Raw genomic sequence first — 19007 nt, forward strand, 5'->3', positions numbered from 1 at the left:
CCAAAGATATATTAATCAATAAAATATGAAGAAGATCATAGTATGTATTTTTTTATCCAGGCCATTCAACATAATAAAGAAGGCAAAACAATGAAGGATCTGGAGTAATCTGAGGCAATCAAATATATACATATAAACCTTAAGAGTTAAACTGACATATATATATATATATATATATATGATAATCAACATCATTGAAGGAATAAATCATTCTTACTGAAGAAAAATGAACTTACCTCCTTGTTCATCCAACATAACCAAAGTCCTGATACCAGCATCTTTACTCTACATTCCAATAATGTGAGGTAGATTGAAAAAGAGTTAGAGAGAAAAAAGAAATCAATAAGGGAACAATTAGTCCTAGACATGGGAAATGGAGTAGGACAAAAGAAAACAGGGAGAAAATGTGGCAAGAACATTAAGGGACTAAGGGTAGGTCTAGATGAATAGATACCATATGGGTTCTATAAAGAAAAATCATTGTCATATTCCCCTTGATAATGAGGAAGAGAAAAACCTATTGGCGAATGAGAAATACGGACTCTTTTTGAATGCAATTAAAGTTCTGCATAGATACCTGGTAGGAGAAAAGAATTTGTATAATAACTTTAGTTCAGAAAATCCCTTCTTTATATTGGAGCAGGCTTTAAAAAAGGTTTCCCTGCGTGACTACCTTTCATTCAAAGAAACTAAATAATAGAATTGCTTGGTAAAGGGAGAAATAAGCAAGGCTTCCAGTACCCATCTACTTAAAGATTGTCCAATCTCAAAAGTCTAACTAGGTTCTATCAGAATCCTTTGTTCTATAAGGTGATTAACAATGAAAAAAGGCATGACTCAAAGGAATTTTTTTGGATGGATGGATCAAGGATAATACCAGGATAACATCTAAAATTAGTAGACCCTTCATAACCATATTTTGAATCTGTCTTTCAAGAATTTACTTTTAATAGAAAGACTCGAATAGAGGTTAATAACAGATAATTTTTTTTCCTCAGCAATTACAAAATATTCAACTTCAATAGTTCTTAGGAAATGAAGGAATAGTCCCTGTTCAATGCTGTTCAATTCTGAAGGGTCAGAAAATAATTTACTTTCTTAGTAACTCTCAGAAAATTCTTTGGGGAATCAGTGAGGCTAACTGTGTTCTATCTGTAAACACATTTTAATCTGAACAAACATATTTATTTGATAAATGTTTTCAGTTACAATAGATCAAGATATATGATGATTAGCTGATCTCTAAAGATTAGTAATGACATCAGGCTCCCCTGTCAGCATTTGGCAGCAATTTGGGAATAGGAATCTGCTTTCTGATTGTGTTCGGGAGTGCCTATACTACTACTGCCCAAGTATCTACTTTATTCCAAGCAAGCAGCTATGTTTTCTTGAACACTTGGTAAATCAACTATTATCTATACTAACCTACATTTTAAACTAAAAAAAAAAAACAAAAACCACCTTGCCTATATTAATTCTGTTACAGTTCTAGCTATACTTTGTGAATGGGGGAAGATAAGGAATATTCGATGGCTTCTACAGCATATGGATGGAACAGAGTTTTGGCCAGTAAATAGGATATTTTTAGATGTATCTCCCAACACATTTTCTCTCCCTCCACCCCGGGCCCTATTCAGATCTAATGAAACTGATCACTGTTCCAAGTCCTTCTATTTGGGAATGGTTTGTGTAGAACAGTTTAATGATATCAGCTTGGATAGCCATGCTTCAAAGTATCTTCCTTTCCTGACCATAGCTCTCCTGTGTTTATTTTGCTCTGAACAATGACTTCAATGCCATTTCACATTTGTTCATTTTGGATATGATTGTAATAAGCTTGGCATGTTATCCATGGAGTCAGTAGGAAGCTGGGTTGTCCTGATCTTATGCTATAGAATAAGATTTTCTCAGGTTTGATAGTCAACTCCTCTGTTAACTAGCTATGTGATCAGCTGAGAGTCACCTAACCACTCTGGACTTAAGTGTGAACTATTGCTGTTATTATTGTTATTGTTGTTATTTACAAGTTGAAGCATGGACAGAGGACTGGTCTTGGAGCCAGGAAGACCTGAGTTCAAGTCCTGACTCTACTGGCTGTATAACCTTGGGCAAGTCACGTCACTCCTTAGTGCTCTACATAACTCTCTTAAGGTGAGAAGTTGCAGAGCAAGTACAAACCTGCATAAGAAGAGGGAGTTTCTTCCCTTAGGAATTCTTTATACCAGTGAAGTCACAGGTCCAAGTCCCCAACCCTATGTTATCATTATTTAAATGATAATCTACTACCTTTCAAAGACAGCTTGGTGGCACAATAGTATACAGTGCACTGGACCTAGAGTCAAGATGACCTGAGATCAAATCCAGCCTCCAATACATACTAGATGTGTGACCCTGTGTAAGTCACTTGACCTCTAACTCAGTTTCCTCAACTGAAAAATGCTACCTCCCTTCCATTGTTCTTTTGAGGATCAAATGATGTGATAATCATAAGGATCAAATGATATGATATTTTTAAAACACTTAGCAAAATGTATGGAAAATATTAGGCACTTAATAAATGCTTGTTTTCTTTCTTTCTCTCAGCGTTACTTCCCCTGTCTGGGTCTCAGTTTTCTCCACTGGCATATCGAGGGACCTGAACTAGAAGACCATGAAGTGCTCAAGGAACCAATACCTTAAGTAACAGCATTTATGTCTTAGAAAACAATGGCTGGGGGTGGCTAGGTGGCGCAGTGGATAAAGCACCGGCCCTGGATTCAGGAGTACCTGAGTTCAAATCCGGCCTCAGACACTTGACACTTAGTAGCTGTGTGACCCTGGGCAAGTCATTTAACCCCCATTGCCCTGCAAAAAAAAAAAAAGGAAAAAAAAAGAAAACAATGGCTTATGGAAACAGTGAGTGAGAAAAAATAAGTCTGGAGATATAGCCAAGCTGTATTTTTTGTGCAGTTGGTGCTTGTGTTGACTAGTGTGTAAGTAGGAAATGTCAAATAATTTGGGTTGTGACTATGCTTTGGCTAATAGCAATGAAACAACTCATTACTGGACTATCTCATTTGTGTACTAGGTTTTAATATCTCATTTGTGTACCAGGTTTCTCCTTGTATTGGGTTCTTGTCCTATCAAAACTCCTTGAGTTTTATTTCCTTATCATAAAATGGGGATAAAATACTTATACTACCTACCTCTACAGGATTATTGTGATGAAAGTATTTGTAGATCTTAATATGCAACTGGAATATGATTTGTGCTTGTTATTAGGATGTTTTCAATGTTCATTTAACATTCTGTGATGAGTTTTTATGTTCTATACTTATCTTTCTTGTCTTTGGGGAATTTTGTACACAGGAGAAGAATCTGGAAACTTGGGTTCTATCTGTGACCTAGGACATCACCTCTGACCCCTAAAGTCCTGACTAACCCCAAGATATTGCTTATTTCTATGATTATACTTCTCTTCCCTTTTCAGCTCCTCCTTATAGGAATTAATAATTCTCTCTTCTTTAGTTTCCTTCATACCTGAAAACCCATCAACCCCGGCCATCCTGGCTATTTTGCAACGTCTTCCTCATTAAGGAAGAAACCCCTACTATTTATTTCCCTCCATCTTCAATTGTCTATGCTAAAGGTAGAAACAGCCAGGACCATGTAATAATGAACTGGCCCAACAAGTCATTTGAAAATGCCATGAACTCAAACTTATACATAAAAGAAAAATTGTATTATTTCCCAAACACAGCATATAAACGCATATTAGGAAAGGTTCTATTACATTTCTATTAGAGTTCTTGTGTCTTATTGTGAAGGAGCCTCAAGCCAGGAGTGATTAGTCCTTGATTCCCCCTTTGGTCCTGCAGGTCACTACCTGTGTGACCTTAGGCAAGTTACCTAACACTGGTCCTGCTCACCTTCCTCCCATTTGTCAAATAGAAATAGTAATACTTTCTCTACTTAAGTCACAGATTTCTTTTGGATAAACCAAGTATCGAATGAGAGCAAGAATGCTGAAGTGCTTTGAAAAAAATAAATTGTGAGTTCAATAAGTACTGTCCTAAAAAGCAGGTATCAGGAGGCATCTTGGTAAACTTCCATGTACTGATTTTGACTCCTTCTTAGCCTCAATCCTCTTTTGATGAGTTGATAGAGTGCATGTTTTACCCTTCTGTTTTCCTGTTATACCCCCAAATAATACAATGGAAATCTCGCTCAACTGAACTTTTTTTTTGGGGGGGGGTAGAGTGGGTGGACTGTGAGGAGGAGGAAAAGACAAAGATTTAATGCAGGGAAGGAGAGAGAGACATGGTAATTGTTACAAAAATCGATCACTTCCTGTCTGAAAAAAGAATTTTGTTGTTCAGTTGTGTCTGACACTGTGTGATCCCATTTGGGGTTTTCTTGGCAGGGATAGAGGAGTGGTTTGGCATTTCCTTTTCCAGCTCATTTTACAGATGAGGGACCCGAGGCAAAGAGGGTTAAGTAACTTGCTCAGCATCACACAGCTGAATAAGTGTCTGAGTCCAGATTTGAACTCAGATCTTCCTGATTCCAGACCCAGTGCTCTATCTACTGCACCACCTAGCTGTTCTGCCCCCCCCCCAAAAGAATACTATACCCTAATAGCTAGAAGTCAGAGAGAGTGATTTGTTTCTTGCCTTTTCATTCTCTGGCTTCCTTTTGTTGTCTTCTAGGGAAGGGATCTTTTTTAAAGCAGAGAGTTTGGAGACTGGAGACTGCTCTTTGGGAATTAAACTGGGCCCATACTCTCTCAAAATGACTTTTACAGAAAGTTTCTGTCCATCTTTTGTCTGCCCCGAATACTTTATCTAGAGTCTCATCATCCCAGTGATCACCTGACTGCTCTGTTTACAGGTGCCAAAATACCTGGGCTTTGAAGAGAATGACCTTGGCCACGTCTTTCAATTTTTGATGTTTGATATCAAATAGACATAACCTAGAATGGTGGATCCCCTTTTTCATGCACACTGGTAAAATGTGAGCACAATAAAATTCCAAGAAGCTCTCCATTGCTGCCCCCATGAACTCTAGAGTGGGGTTCAGTAAAGCTCCTATGAAATTCCTTGTAGCATTGCTTGTGGCCTGGCTTTCAAGTGGACTAGCAGGTAAAAACTGTACATTTCTTTTTGACAATCAGCAGTGGTCAATTTCATGGGTCTCCTAAAATCCCTTACTAAAAGGCATCCTTTTTGATTATAGAGTTGGAATGGAGTAGTATATAATTTTAAGCTTTCTGTCCCCCATAGCACATTTAATGTGTCTAGACCATTTTTTTTAACAATTTTTTTTTTGGCTGGGCAATGGGGGTTAAGTGACTTGCCCAGGGTCACACAGCTAGTAAGTCAAGTGTCTGAGGCCGGATTTGAACTCAGGTCCTCCTGAATCCAAGGCCGGTGCTTTATCCACTGCGCCACCTAGCTGCCCCCCGTGTCTAGACCATTTTGATTTTAGTCATATGGGATCTGCATGTAGTCCTTGAAACACTGAAATCTACTTCCTTCAAAATGGACTATTATTCTCTGGAATAGATTGGTAACTGCATATTACTCGCAAAATTCATATATTCTTCTGCTACTGAAAGTGCACAGTCAGAGATTTTCTTAAGTTTAGTAACCTTTCCTGTCTTTGAAACTGCATCTAAAATGAGAAATCAGAGCAACTCAAGTGACATAAAATTACATTTGTCCTTTGGCTTCACGAGCAAAATAGTGGTGTTGTTAAAACGCTCAGGGGTTCCTAATTATCAATGAGCATTATTTCAAATGTGATTAATAGAATGTAGGCTTCTTAAAGCCCCAAACAGATTAGTTTGTGTCTTCACATCCCCAGGGCCCACCACAAAAATTTGAACATAGCAGATGCTTAATACATGTTGGCTGAATTGTACTGAGTCGATAAACGTAGTGTCGTCATAGATCTGGAGAGAGAAGGAAACTTAAGAGACCATCTAGTTCAAACCCTTCACTTTATAGATGAGGAAGCAAAGCCTCAGAGAGGTTTGGGGATTTGTCCAAGGCTTCACCTAGAAGAATGGTTAGAAAAAGGATTTGAACCCAAGTCTGTTGGCTACGGAACCAGTGTGGTTTCCATTGGACCACATGGCTATTTTTTAATGATCACTTTCTTTCTAAATGAAAAGTAGAGCAATGTTTTCATAGGGACTGATATGCAAATGTAGGATATTTGACCAAAACCACAAACTAACCCTCCAGGAAACAGCTATGAATAACTCTGCTGTTAACAAAGTCATGCCCATAATTTCCAAAATGGACACAAGATTATTAGCTGCTTCTTAGAGGCATCTTCTATATAAAAATACAGCTTTATGCTTGATCAAAAAGCATTCCAGGGGCAGCTAGGTGGCGCAGTGGATAAAGCACTGGCCCTGGATTCAGGAGTTCCTGAGTTCAAATCCGGCCTCAGACACTTGACACTTACTAGCTGTGTGACCCTGGGCAAGTCACTTAACCCCCATTGCCCCGCCAAAAAAAAAAAAAAAAGCATTCCAAGAGAAATAAATGTTTAATTAAAAAGAATCTCACTTCAATCTAGCTTATGGAATTTTTCCAGACTAATCCATTCAGACGGTTCTTTATCCCAGAAAGGGTGGCACTTTCAACAGTTTGAGATGATACTAAAGGAAAGTGTCAACATCCCAAAGGCAAAGAAAGGCAAAAGTGGCGAATCATTTCCATGGCGTGTTTTCTGTTCTTATCTTCAATCTCTGCTCTAGCCCTAAAAGGCTGCATAACCCGACTGTCCATTGGTGGGTTAATCAATGACTGTATCTGGGCATTATTAGAATTGACTTCATGTGGTTCTAACAAAAGGGACAATCAAAAATGAGTTTGGAATCTGTGACCTATGGTCAGGGAAATATGTCAAGATAATTAAGTCACTTTATTTCTGAATGCTCCAGGGCACTAATGTGACAGATCATTATGTAAAAACTTGTAAAAAATAGGACATTGTTACTGATAGTCCAATAATTGACAGTTTTATAAGAAGCTACTTGGGGAGAGCTACTCAGAATCACATATCTATGTTTAAGTGCCTAGTCATCATTGATACATTTAAAATACATATCTCCTCATTCTGGTTCTGAAATATTACTAACTTAATGTATATCCCTATCCTAGTTTCCATGATATTATTTCAAAAAATATTTTGATAACTGTTTTAAATATAGTTGGTTTCCTTTGTAATTCTATATCTATTGTTTTATGCATTTAAAAACACTGTTCCAAGAAGGGAGCCATAGTCTGCCAAAGGCGTCTAAAATGGTTAAGAACCCCTGCTTGAAGTGGAGAGCGTGCATATTTGATGGAGAGTACAAAAAGCTAATTTCCTGTTTTTTCCATCTTTGTTCTGTCTCCTCTCTGTGATTTCTGCTGTGCTGGGCTTGCAGGGCTTCATTGACTGCTTTTATCCTAAACTGTAGCCTTAAACTGCCATTTTAAAAATAAACTCCTTTTTTAAGCACCCTCCCCCACCTGGCTCGCTTCACACAAACCTTATGGTTGCTATCCTTTCCCTTCCTGTGTTATTTCAAATTAAAAATTGGTTCAGAAGCAAAAACCCGAACCTTTTGCAAAAGTCTAGATTGCTGATTCACTTTGCCATCTATTGGTACAGGCCCCAAATGGAGTGTTTTAAACCAGGTGCTAAGAATTCTGAAATATCCAGGAAATGCAGACCTCAACAGAGCAAAGGACTGTAATTGCTATTATTGTTTGGATAAATGGTATGCCAGTAAGAATAAAACCAGAGAGCGACATTCTGCCTTGATGAATTATCAGGAAAACTTCAGTTTGCTATAATGACCTTCTATGCTTGTTATCTTAGAAGGTGTTAACTTCTGAGAGAAACACATTTACCATAGGGGCCTGCATATTGGTATGGGAAATGGATATAAATAAGGTATCCCTTTCAATGTCCGGTAGCTAAGTTTTCACTAGTGAGAGTGGCTAACAGATATAAGGTCAAGGTCTAAAGTAAATAAGGCTCATAGGAAAGGATGGGTCTCCATTTTAAGAGATAATCACTCCTTACCTCTTCAACAAGTTGGAGCATACGGCGGGTGCTTTCGAGAGACTGGAAAAAAAGAAATATAAATATTTAAGTCATGATTATAATAATTCATCTTAGACTGATGTCAGAATTTATACAAATCATGGAAATTTTTAAAAATTCATCCAAAGATAAAATGTCATCATTCCCCCCCCTGCCATTTCCTTGGTTCTCACATCATTTAGTCTTAGATAGATCTTCCTTGGTGTCTGTAAGGACACCAATATGTTGACTGCCATCCAGTGCCATCTTTTTCCATAACTTCTCTACCACCAGGATGACCTCTGAGGTCAGTGGAATGTGGCAATGTAGGTGTTGAAAAATTTGGGAAATGGCTTAACCTCAATTGCTTCAAAAATCAAACAACTTTCCCAAACAAAGCATTTCCTAAAGCAAAATTTGGAAAATGGGTTCTTCATATCCACACCCAAATGTATGCATCATATAAAGACAATATATGCATATATAGATACATAAAATGTACACACATAATGCTTTATATATACACACATATGTACACACATGTGTATGAATCTATAATGTAATCATTTCCCATACAAAATAAATAGGTTGCAGAGAATCACAGAAATGAAAACAGGTGCCTACTCTCACTTACGATCTTTTCCCATCCTGTCCATCATTTCACTGTGGCTAGGTAGAAGCTGGTAGGATCTGAGGTTCCCTAATATTATGCTTCCCTCTCCTTTACTACATTCTTTGGTACTGGTTGTGGTTAGAGGACTATATAAAAGTAGGAGAGAATCTTATCTGTCTTCATTGATTTAGGTACTCTAAACCAATCACTTCTACTTGTTTGTCCCCAAAGTTTCTACTTGGTCTATTCAGGTAGTTTATTCAGTGGGCTGTGGATCCCAGTTGAAATTGGTACAAGGGGTCTGGGAAACTACAAGGGGACTGGGAGTCAAGAAATAAGCAAGCCTATCTTCTGAAAGAGCAAATAAATGCCACACACATACACATATCTATTTCTCTATATATATTTATATACACATATATAATATATATGTACACATATGTAATTATTTTTCAAATGTGTGTACACAGTACTCAAGTTAATACTCAAATACTCAATAGTCAAATAATTTAAAAACATAAAATATCAATATTTTAAATACATATAGATGTAATTAACAAAAACACAAAATTACTGAAAAATATTACTGAATTTATAGTAGGCTGTTATCATGTTTATGCTCAATCAATAGATATTTAGAATTTAATTATTTTAAGGAAGGGAGGTCCAAGAACATTTTTGAGGTTAAACTTGGTTTCTTATACTGAAAAAGGTTGAGGAACTTCCCTTCCCCCTCTCTTCCTCCCTAATGAAAAAAAAAACAAAACAACAACCTTCAAAATTGCTGCCCTTTCTACTGAAACTGAGTCAGTCTCTTTTCTTTCAATCTCTGTTTGCTATCAGGCTTACCAAATTATAAGGTTCTCTAGGGCAATTAAATTATAGCTTGTCTCCATAAGATCTAAATGAAAGTGATCCTGATATCAAAGGCAAAAATCATCTGAAAAAGATAATTATTGTACATGATGGATGAAAAGTCCCACCAATACATAGAGAAGTAATTTAGCATCCTTGTTAGGGGGATATTGGATTCTGCACGATTAAACATCATCTCTCATGACTTAGGATGAATGCTATCAGGGGTTTTAAGAGACTCCTACAAATCCCCCCAGAAGTCCTTATCAGCTGAAATCTTGTGGATGCCTTAGAAAAAAACCAAAATGAACGTGTTATAAATAAACGGATAGAGGAAAAGCTACCTCTGCATTTATATGGCATTAAGTGGGGAGAGGCCACTGCTAGTAGGCCTTAATTGAATTAGAGTAGCTGTGAAATTTATCAATAGTCATGCTCTTTCTTCAGCCTCATTAATTCTTGTAGTATATTATATAATAGATATTTGGGCCAAGTCTTCCTCTACTATGGGTCATGTTTTATAGGCAATTTATTCACGTCCTCAGAAGTCTTGTGACCTGTAATATGTAAAATCAAATTGGCTTTTTAACGTTCCAACTTAGAGTCCCTGCAATATGGAGATAGAAAACTACCATAGCCTCCCACCTCCCAGGTACCCCCACTCATGGTCACCTCATCGGCCAGCTGGTCGGCCCGTCGCTGCATCTCTTCCAGCTCATTGCGCATATCAGCGTCTTCTGCCATGGTCACGGTGTTGGTGGTGGGGACTCGACTTTATGGGTGCAAAGACTTTAGCCAAGGGTCCTGCAATGAATTAAATAAGAAAACAAATTCTCAGGAGTTCTCTGAGGGAGACCTGCTGTTCTCTGCGTCTATATTCTTGGACGTCAATGTCTCTAAAAAAACACTTGCAATAACCACACACCAAGCTCTTGTTGGTTTTGTGCCTCTTACACTGAGCACGATGCTCAGACATTGTTCAAGGCCAAAAATGTTCTATTCACAGGCTGTTAGTCACTCTCCTGAATGGGAACATGGGTATATTTTGGCTACATTGACAATGCTGAATTCTGTTTTCAAAGGTACAAACGTCAATTAGGATTAAGCATACTCAGAGTTGAGAAAGACAAAATAAATACTGTAGGGCTGATGTGCCATGTGAACATATTTGCAGACTGACTTTCAGAGATAAAAGCTTTTAGTAGAGAGAGGATTTTGGCCCTCAGTTATTACCAGAAAGTGACATGAGGTTTTGTGCTAGTGAATGTTCATTGTTCCAAGGGGAAGAACATATTCTGGGGGAATGGGGAAGAGCAGGGGCATTACCAAATTATTTCATCACAAAGATGTGTTTAGAGCAACCAGGACATGGGTCATTGCAGGTAGTTAAATAAAAGGAACAGGAGGGGCATCTAGGTGGCGCAGTGGATAGAGCACCAGCCCTGGAGTCAGGAGGACCTGAGTTCAAATCCAGCCTCAGACACTTGACACTTACTAGCTGTGTGACCTTGGGCAAGTCTTTTAACCCCCAATGACTCATCAAAAACAAACAAACAAACAAAAAGGAACAGGAAACAGGAAAGAAGGAAGATGAGAAGAAGCTGCCCTTTCCTTACCAAAGGGAACTTCTCTGATCCTACCAGTTCCTTTTAACATAAGGCATTTCACTGCTTTGAATCTCTAGAACCAAAAAGGAAAGATGACACTTCTGATATAGCTGTTCTCATGACGTTTGTGGACTGAAATAGCATGTGGACTGCAAGAGGAATAAGTTCAACTCTTGATGCAGTACTTAAAAAAGATCTTGGGGTCTAATCTCCTACAGGTATGTGTACTATATAGGTCAAAGCAGATGTGAAAATCCCAGATCTTCATGGAATTTGTGGAATTGAGAAGGATGGGTCAGGAAAAATTTCCCAGAAGATAGCTATATTTTGGGGGGTGTCATATGCACCAGTTTTCCATGATAGTATCTTATGGTCCTTGCCTTATAGAAACAATGCAAAGAGGATAGGAACTGAACCTATGATTTCATTTATACATGGAACTAAGTCCTGAATGAGGAAACTTGCCATTAGAATTTGAGGTCTTTGAATATCACGGACTATGTTTTTGCTATTCTTCGTATCTTTATTGATTAGCAAATTGCCTAGATTATAATCAATATTTAATATATGCTTATTGGCTGATTATCAATGTAGGACAACACCTTTTTTCAAACTATAGTCTTACAGAATTGCTTAGAGCTATTGGAAGCCAAGTGACTTGCCCAAGATCACACAAGAGAAAGATAGCACATGAGTATGATGTGTTATTTATTATGTGCATTTACTTCTTGTCAGGGAAAGATTTTCATGGAGGATGTTAAATTTCAGGCAGAAACCCTGAGAGGAACTCAAGCTTGGAATTCTACTTCAGCATCCCACTTTGTTTCCCCCTTTGTGTATCAGGACTCACTGTCTGTCTGTCTTTCTGTCTCTGTCTCTCTTTCTCTCTCTCCCCCCCCCCTCAATAATCTAGATTTTTCAGGAGATGGGGAAACTAAAGCTCAGAGATGTTAAGTTAGCTGCTTAAAATAAGTGCCTGGAAAAGCGAACTCTAGAATTTTGCCCTACTAATATATCTCCTTCCTGAAAACTAAGGCACGATTTCTCTGGAAAGGAATTAATTTGCGATTTATTATGATAATCTTGTACATTATTTGTCCCTTTAAATTAACTCCATGTGAATGAGCATTTTCAGAAATAATCCAGAAGTGAAGTACAAACAATTCACATGCTAAATTCATCTCTGAATGGACAATGAATTGCCATGGATACAACTAATTTCTCAGTTTCTGAACACAATAAATCACAATATAGTTCTTGGAAAAGGCATCATCTTTATAGTTTTCAGAAAGACAAATAATTACAATGATGTAAATGATTAGTGATGAGAAGAGCTGATCAACCTGTTTTATATATATATATGTATATGTATATGTATATGTATATGTATATGTATATGTATATGTATATGTATATATATATCATCCTATACCATAATCATGTATGTTCATCTTCTGCCATACTTAGGGCTAAGCATATAAGGACTAGGAGCATCTTGTATTTTAAAGAATGATAGCCTGGTAAATAATTATGGGTACAAACTCACAGTATTCCTTGATGGAAATAACATTTGGTATTTTCCCCACTTTGCAGAAGGGAGATTTGAGGAAGGGAGATGATGCATAAAGAGAGTTAAAAACAAGCTGAGAGAGAACTAAAAAACCAACCAAACAAATACCCCAAATTGCTAAATGGTAGTCAGAGTGAATATGGTCATGATTAAAATAATATTCTCAGTCATTCTATGAAATACAGAAAAAATAAAGATTAGATTTAAAGAAGTGAGAATTTTAAAAAGCCTAACCTTTTATATGATTTTCAGGGGTATATGTGGGGGTGGGGAGGGTCATCATCTGGCTTCTCACTTTCAGGGTAGAGTTATTACCAGTGATTCAGAATGGCACCAATCCAATATTTGTTAATTAACTTTGCCTTAATTAAGACATGTTTCTAGCAGCAGAACTTCCATTTTTTAAATACTTTCTCTTCCTTTCTCCTCCTATGCCTTTGTTCATGTTGGTTTCTATGCCTGTAATTTGCACGCCTATTCCTATCTCCATCTGGGAAGTTTCTGTTACTCAGATCCCAACTCTTCCATATAGTCTTTCATGGTCCTCATGATTGGAACAGGTTATTTCCTCTTTTGAATTGCTTTTTAGGTCAAATATTGTTAAAGCTGGCAGGAAACAGATATATAGTCCAACCTCTTTAAATTATTTTGTTTTTTTTTTTCAATTTTAAATTGACTTTTCCACATCATAGTCTTTTTCCTGTTATATTCACATCCTCCCACAGTTAAACATAACCTACTGACCAAGCAACCAAGTATAACATCTGCTCCATTTCGCACCAAAATCTCTACTGAGCCCCTTCCTCTGAATTTCCATAGCACCCAAGACCTCTCTGATGGCAGTTATCATGTTAACTTATTTTATAGTTATTTGCATATAGGTCTTCCCTTCAGAGGAGTATACTCTTCCTGAGGGCAGGGACTATGGCTTTTTTATTTTTGTAGCTTTCCTGGTGGCTTTTCCAGGGCAGGTTCTTATTATATAGCTATTGAATTGAGCTGGGGAGCACAACCCCACCTCCAAGGAGCATGAAACCAAGGAAGGTGCTGCTAGCTGCCTATTAAAGCTTTTACTGGTTTGAGTTACAGAGAAATAAGTAAGAGTTCTTTCACAACACATTTCTTACTATCCAACTTCTCCACTTTGCATTGCTATAAATTGGAAGGTTACATTACTGGAAAGTCAATTTATTCTTCCTTTGAATAACACAATTTATTGGAGAGCTGAGGTATATGCTCCTCTGGCACCTGCAGGACTACAGCTTTGTCGTGCTGTACCAGTTTGATTTGCAGATAGATACTCATGGGTGCATATGAAAATTCAAAGCAGCTGCTGCTATTTCCTTAACAATTTTCTTCTACGAGTTGTCAGTATGAAAAGAACACCTGTCTGACCTTCTTTGCCTTCAGATGTGTCAGGCTCAAGGAGAGAGAGAGAGACAGAGACAGAGAGACAGACACAGACACACAGAGAGAGACAGAGACACAGAGAGACAGAGAGATGGAGACAAAAAGAGACAGAGAGAGGGAGGAGGGGAGTGGGAGAGTGGGAAATGGGGAGAGAGAGAATTGTTTTCGGAGACTCTGATATGAATAAGGACATGGGTCCATTTGTAGCTACCACTCTAAATGTCTCACTTGTGACATTCCAGTATCTTCAGAATCTTCTAGGTTTTGCTCACTCCATAGTTGATATCTGACTCAGAAGAAAGGCTGGGTTTTGAGAAGAGATAATGAATTACAGGATGGTAGAGTTGAGTAGGAAATCAGAGATCATCTAGCCCATAAACAACCAGATGTTCCTTTATGGTATCCTAAGTAAATGGTCATTCAGTTTCCACTTGAAGACTTGTAATGAATGGGAGCTCAAGACCCCTAATCCACCTTTGGATATCTTTAAGCCTTCCTAATAAGTTCTCTTTGGTATCTCAAACTCGGTATGTCCAAAACAGAACTCTTTCTCTTTCTACTGAAAACCCGCCCTTTTCCAAACATCCCCATTACTGACAAGGACAAAGGACTTGGTCATTTTTGCCTCTTCACAGTCACCCCACATAGCAAATCTTGTTCCTTCTGCTTCATAACATCTCCCATATTCAACCCCTTCACTCACAGAGCCACCAACTTAGATCAGGCCCTCATTACCTCTTATCTAGACCATTGCATTAACTTTCTAACTAATGTCTCTGCCTCCTGTCTTTCCTCACTGCAATCCATCTGCCACTCAGATACCAAGTTGCTTTTGCTAAAGTGTTCTGAAGGCCCAACTATGTCACTGCCCTGCCCAGTGAGTTGGTGCATTGTTTATTCTAGGATCGAATGTAAATATCTCTTCTTCATAACCTGGCCCTCTCCAGTCTTCCTATGGCTTATTCCTTCCATACAAAAGTATACTCTGACACCAAGTCTGGCACCAATATGGGGACTTCCCTCCCATATCAGGAGCAGGGAGCCTCTAGGCTACCTAAGGAAGGGCTTGATAGACTCAGGTCTGATGTGGAGTAGGTCAAAGTTTCTGTGCTGATTAGTACTGGGATAAAACCAAAGAATGGTCACTTCACTTCCAGCCTGGACGAGCTAGGGAAAAACAATCTAAAGAAAAAAAGGATGTTGACTAACCTCTATCTGAATTATGTCCTTGGAGCTTCCACCCACTGGTCCTAATTCTGTCCTCTGGGTCTAAACAGAACAAGTCAAATCTGTATTCCACATGACAGGTCTATCAGTTCCTGAACCTTCATTTCTCCAGGCTAAACGTCCCAACCCACCCTCATGATATCATCTTGAGATCCTTTTCTATCCTGAGTCCCTCTTCTGATTGCTTATGGCTTATCAAAGTACTTCCTAAAATGTGATACCTTGAAGTGAACACAATAATCCAAGGACCATCCAATTTGGGCAGAGTCCAGTAGGGCTCTCCCCTCCCTAGCACTGGTCATTTGGCTACAGAACTAAGAGAAGCTTTCTTTCTTATCACATTATATTGTTGAGTTATATGTGTCAAGCCCCCAGGGACAGCATAACACCCAAAGCATTTGACCTCAGAAGAAGTAATTAGCTGTGCCAATAAGTCCAGGTGGCAGTTGGGTGCCATGGGAATGGGGGTGGGGGAAATGAACATTTCAACTTGATGTTAACCCTACTTTAAGTATGTTTACTGTCAGTGCTTGATCAATTTTCCTTTTTTAATTTTTTTTAGCATCAAACACACATACATTAGTATTCCAAGAGAGAGCTTCTGAAGAGACATAATGATGGTAATTAATAGTAATTACAATAGCTAAAAGGATGTTGGTTGTATTGAAATGGTGCTTAATATCTGGGAAGCCCAAAGCATTTAACTCATATTTGTTCATCAAACCAACATTGCTCTAAATCCTTCCACGTTGCCAGAGATGGTAAAATTGCCCAGTAAGAAACATTGTAGCATAATTTCGCCCAAGATTCACACCACAAATTATTGGGAGATGCTGGAATGACTCACTCCTGTATCCTAACAACTGCTTTTCCATCTTGAAGGGAGAACTAATGTTCCTAAAAAGAACCTAGCAGACCCCCCATCAAAACAATTTAAATTGAACAACATATGTGGGAAACCAGGCTGCTCATTGCTTTGATTCGCTTGTTTGTTTTCCTTCCTGCAGGGTTTGGAATGATGAAAGTTTGGCCCATTTTCCCAACCAGCCCTATAGGGCAATAGGGTCCACATGCCAAACAAAAAATGACTTGGTAATTCTATCAGTTGAACCGGAGGGCTTACGAAAGGAATAGACCCTGTATTCACCCCCAACAGGGCTTTCTTTAGGCAGGGCTAGTATCTAGCTGGCCCCGGGAAGACCACCTCTCAAAGTGGTTATTAGTTGGATCAGCCCTACCAACCAAGGAGACCATTCTTATCCGGGAGGCTTGTAAGCCATGCTGGGCTTTAAATAGCTTGTCCTTGGAATCCAATTGCTTTAAAGCAGCTACTTACTACATGAGCCATAGCAAAAGGTTAGCAGGGTTTTTGTCACTGGTGCCCAGAACGTTGGCCTGAACAGAGCTGACACTTAAATGTTTTTTGAATGAGAGTCAGAGTTAAGCGACCTCTGAAGAACAAGGCTGAGAAGACTGCTAGGAGGCCAGATCACTAGGTAGATCTCCTTAGAATGGCAGACCATTTTTACTCAGTATCTGCCTGGATATATAAAAATACAAAAAGGTTGGTCACTAGGAGAGTGCCCCCTGGGAGCACACCACTTTGATAATGAACAACTGTAAATCAATTGGAGATGTTACACTTTCCCCCACACCCTGGGTGGGGGGGTCTGGGAATGGATGTCGATTTGTTATAATAACAAAGTCCTTTAACATAAGAGAAGTTCTAGTGTCACAGGGGCTAGGGAAAGCTAAAGAAACTTACCTAATATAATAAAATAGAGAAAAAAGAGATGGAGTGTAGAATATAGCTTTTCTTTCCTTTTTAGAACTAGGTCCTTGGCAGGAAAAAGTCCATGAAGGGAAAACTCAGAAAAGACCCCTGTTCAGATACTTATTGTGTACACCAAACTCACTTAATGAATGTTTAGAATCATTATTTTCAAGTTGGAAAATACTTTTCAACCTGGGAAGGACCTCTCTACTATGTGGGAGTTAGACCTAGTCCAGTTGGACCTGGTCTAATGTCTAGTGAGGAACTTCTTTTACATCTCCCCCACCTCCGCCATAGATGTCCATCCAATTTCTGCTAAAATACTTTTAACGAAGGGGAGTTCACTACCTCCTAGGGTAGTTGTTGATTTTGTTTGATTCACCTCAGAGAAAAGTGAAAAGAAGACAAAACATGTTTCTCTTTTAAAAATTGACCTATTTCTTACCCGGCTTAGGTGTTCTTGATTTTGGCAACCAGTCATAATTATTAGTAAAGAAGAAATTCTACCCAAGGTCAAAGAGTTCACAGATGTTAACTGCAGAGAAACCAGTGAATAGAAAGGGTCGATGGTGCATTCAAAGTCATACAGCAATTCAAAGTCAGAGAATTACCTAGCCCAAGGCTCTACTCTACCCCATGAGAGAAACATAGATTGTTTCAAGGAGGGGAAAGATGACAGATGAAAAACAAAACTTAGTTTGCAACTAAGCCTGTGGGGCTTTATGATCACAAATCACAATTAACTTTCATGAGGAACCAAAAGGTAATGGAGTTCCCCACGCACCTCCACAGAGATTCAACATTTCCGATGATTAGAGTCAAACAACAGTACTTAGCATTTAGCAGCAGGTCTCCGCTGCTTACATCAGCCTCAGAAATGTCAAGGGGTTTGTGACTGTGGAAGGTGTCTGGTACAAAATGTAGAAAATTCAGGTTGAGGGAAATCCCAAGAAAAGGCCAGCTCTTTCTCCAGCTTGCCCTCTCAATGCCTGTTTGTCCACAGATAATATAATATAATCGGCTTTTGTTATTCTATTTGTTACCCTATCCTTTCTGGTAAACTGAATTTCGTCTCAGCCACAAAGAGGCCATGGGATAACTGGGGTAAATATAAACATAAGGTTAGGCAGAGAGCCCAACTTCTGCCTAGGTGTTATGAATTTTCCTAAGTAGGGGCTTAGAACAATTGACATTGAACTCTGGACTTGTTCTCTATAATAAACTCCCTAAAGATGAAGAGGAGGGAAACAAATAGACATTAGAGGTCATTATATTGCTCCCTAGGTTTCAGATGAGCTAATTATTATAGCATAGTAAGATTTCCAACTGTATGACCTTTAATATACTACTGTAGAAAGAACAGTGCATTGGGAGCCAGAGAATCTGGCTTGAAATTATTGTGGGATGGGGCAGCTAGGTAGCACACCAGCCCTGGATTCAGGAAGACCTGAGTTCAAATCCAGCCTTAGACACTTGACACTTACTAGCTGTGTGACCCTGGGCAAGTCACTTAACCCTCATTGCCCCACAAAAAAATGTAAAAAACATTATTCTGGGTTGGAATTAGAACACTGTTACTAACTACATGTGTGACCTTGGGCAAGTCAGTTGATCTCTATGAAGCTCAGTTTCCTCAGAGAGAAAATGAGGATTCTGGATTAGATGACCTTTTAAGTTCTCTTCCACTTTTAAATTTATGATCTTATGATTGAACTCAGGAATCTGATTTTCTCATTCTATCTGTCATTCAAGCTCCCTCCTGCCTCATTCGTTATCATAAAATATTTATGAGGTGGTTAATATTGTGAGTGTACCAGGACAATGTCATTGACCTCCTCCAGGTGTTGTGTTCTCAAGACTGGCACTTGGCAATTTGCCTGCTAT

The 19007-nt window shown here is 38.6% G+C and overlaps 1 protein-coding gene across 2 annotated transcripts in view; it reads right to left on the reverse strand.

Annotated features, from left to right (window-relative positions):
• SNAP25 (synaptosome associated protein 25) overlaps nucleotides 1-19007 on the reverse strand; it is a 99024-nt gene that overhangs the window by 16715 nt on the left and 63302 nt on the right. For both annotated transcript variants that reach the window (XM_043981960.1, XM_043981959.1), the window contains exons 2-4: nucleotides 10208-10339; nucleotides 8068-8109; nucleotides 237-285 (exon numbers count right to left, since the gene is read on the reverse strand). In XM_043981960.1, the coding sequence (XP_043837895.1) occupies nucleotides 237-285; nucleotides 8068-8109; nucleotides 10208-10279 (163 nt within the window). In that variant the 5' untranslated portion in view covers nucleotides 10280-10339. The remainder of the gene's footprint in view (nucleotides 1-236; nucleotides 286-8067; nucleotides 8110-10207; nucleotides 10340-19007) is intronic.

Source organism: Dromiciops gliroides, chromosome 2, assembly GCF_019393635.1.
Source record: "Dromiciops gliroides isolate mDroGli1 chromosome 2, mDroGli1.pri, whole genome shotgun sequence".
Lineage (NCBI taxonomy): Eukaryota > Metazoa > Chordata > Mammalia > Microbiotheria > Microbiotheriidae > Dromiciops > Dromiciops gliroides.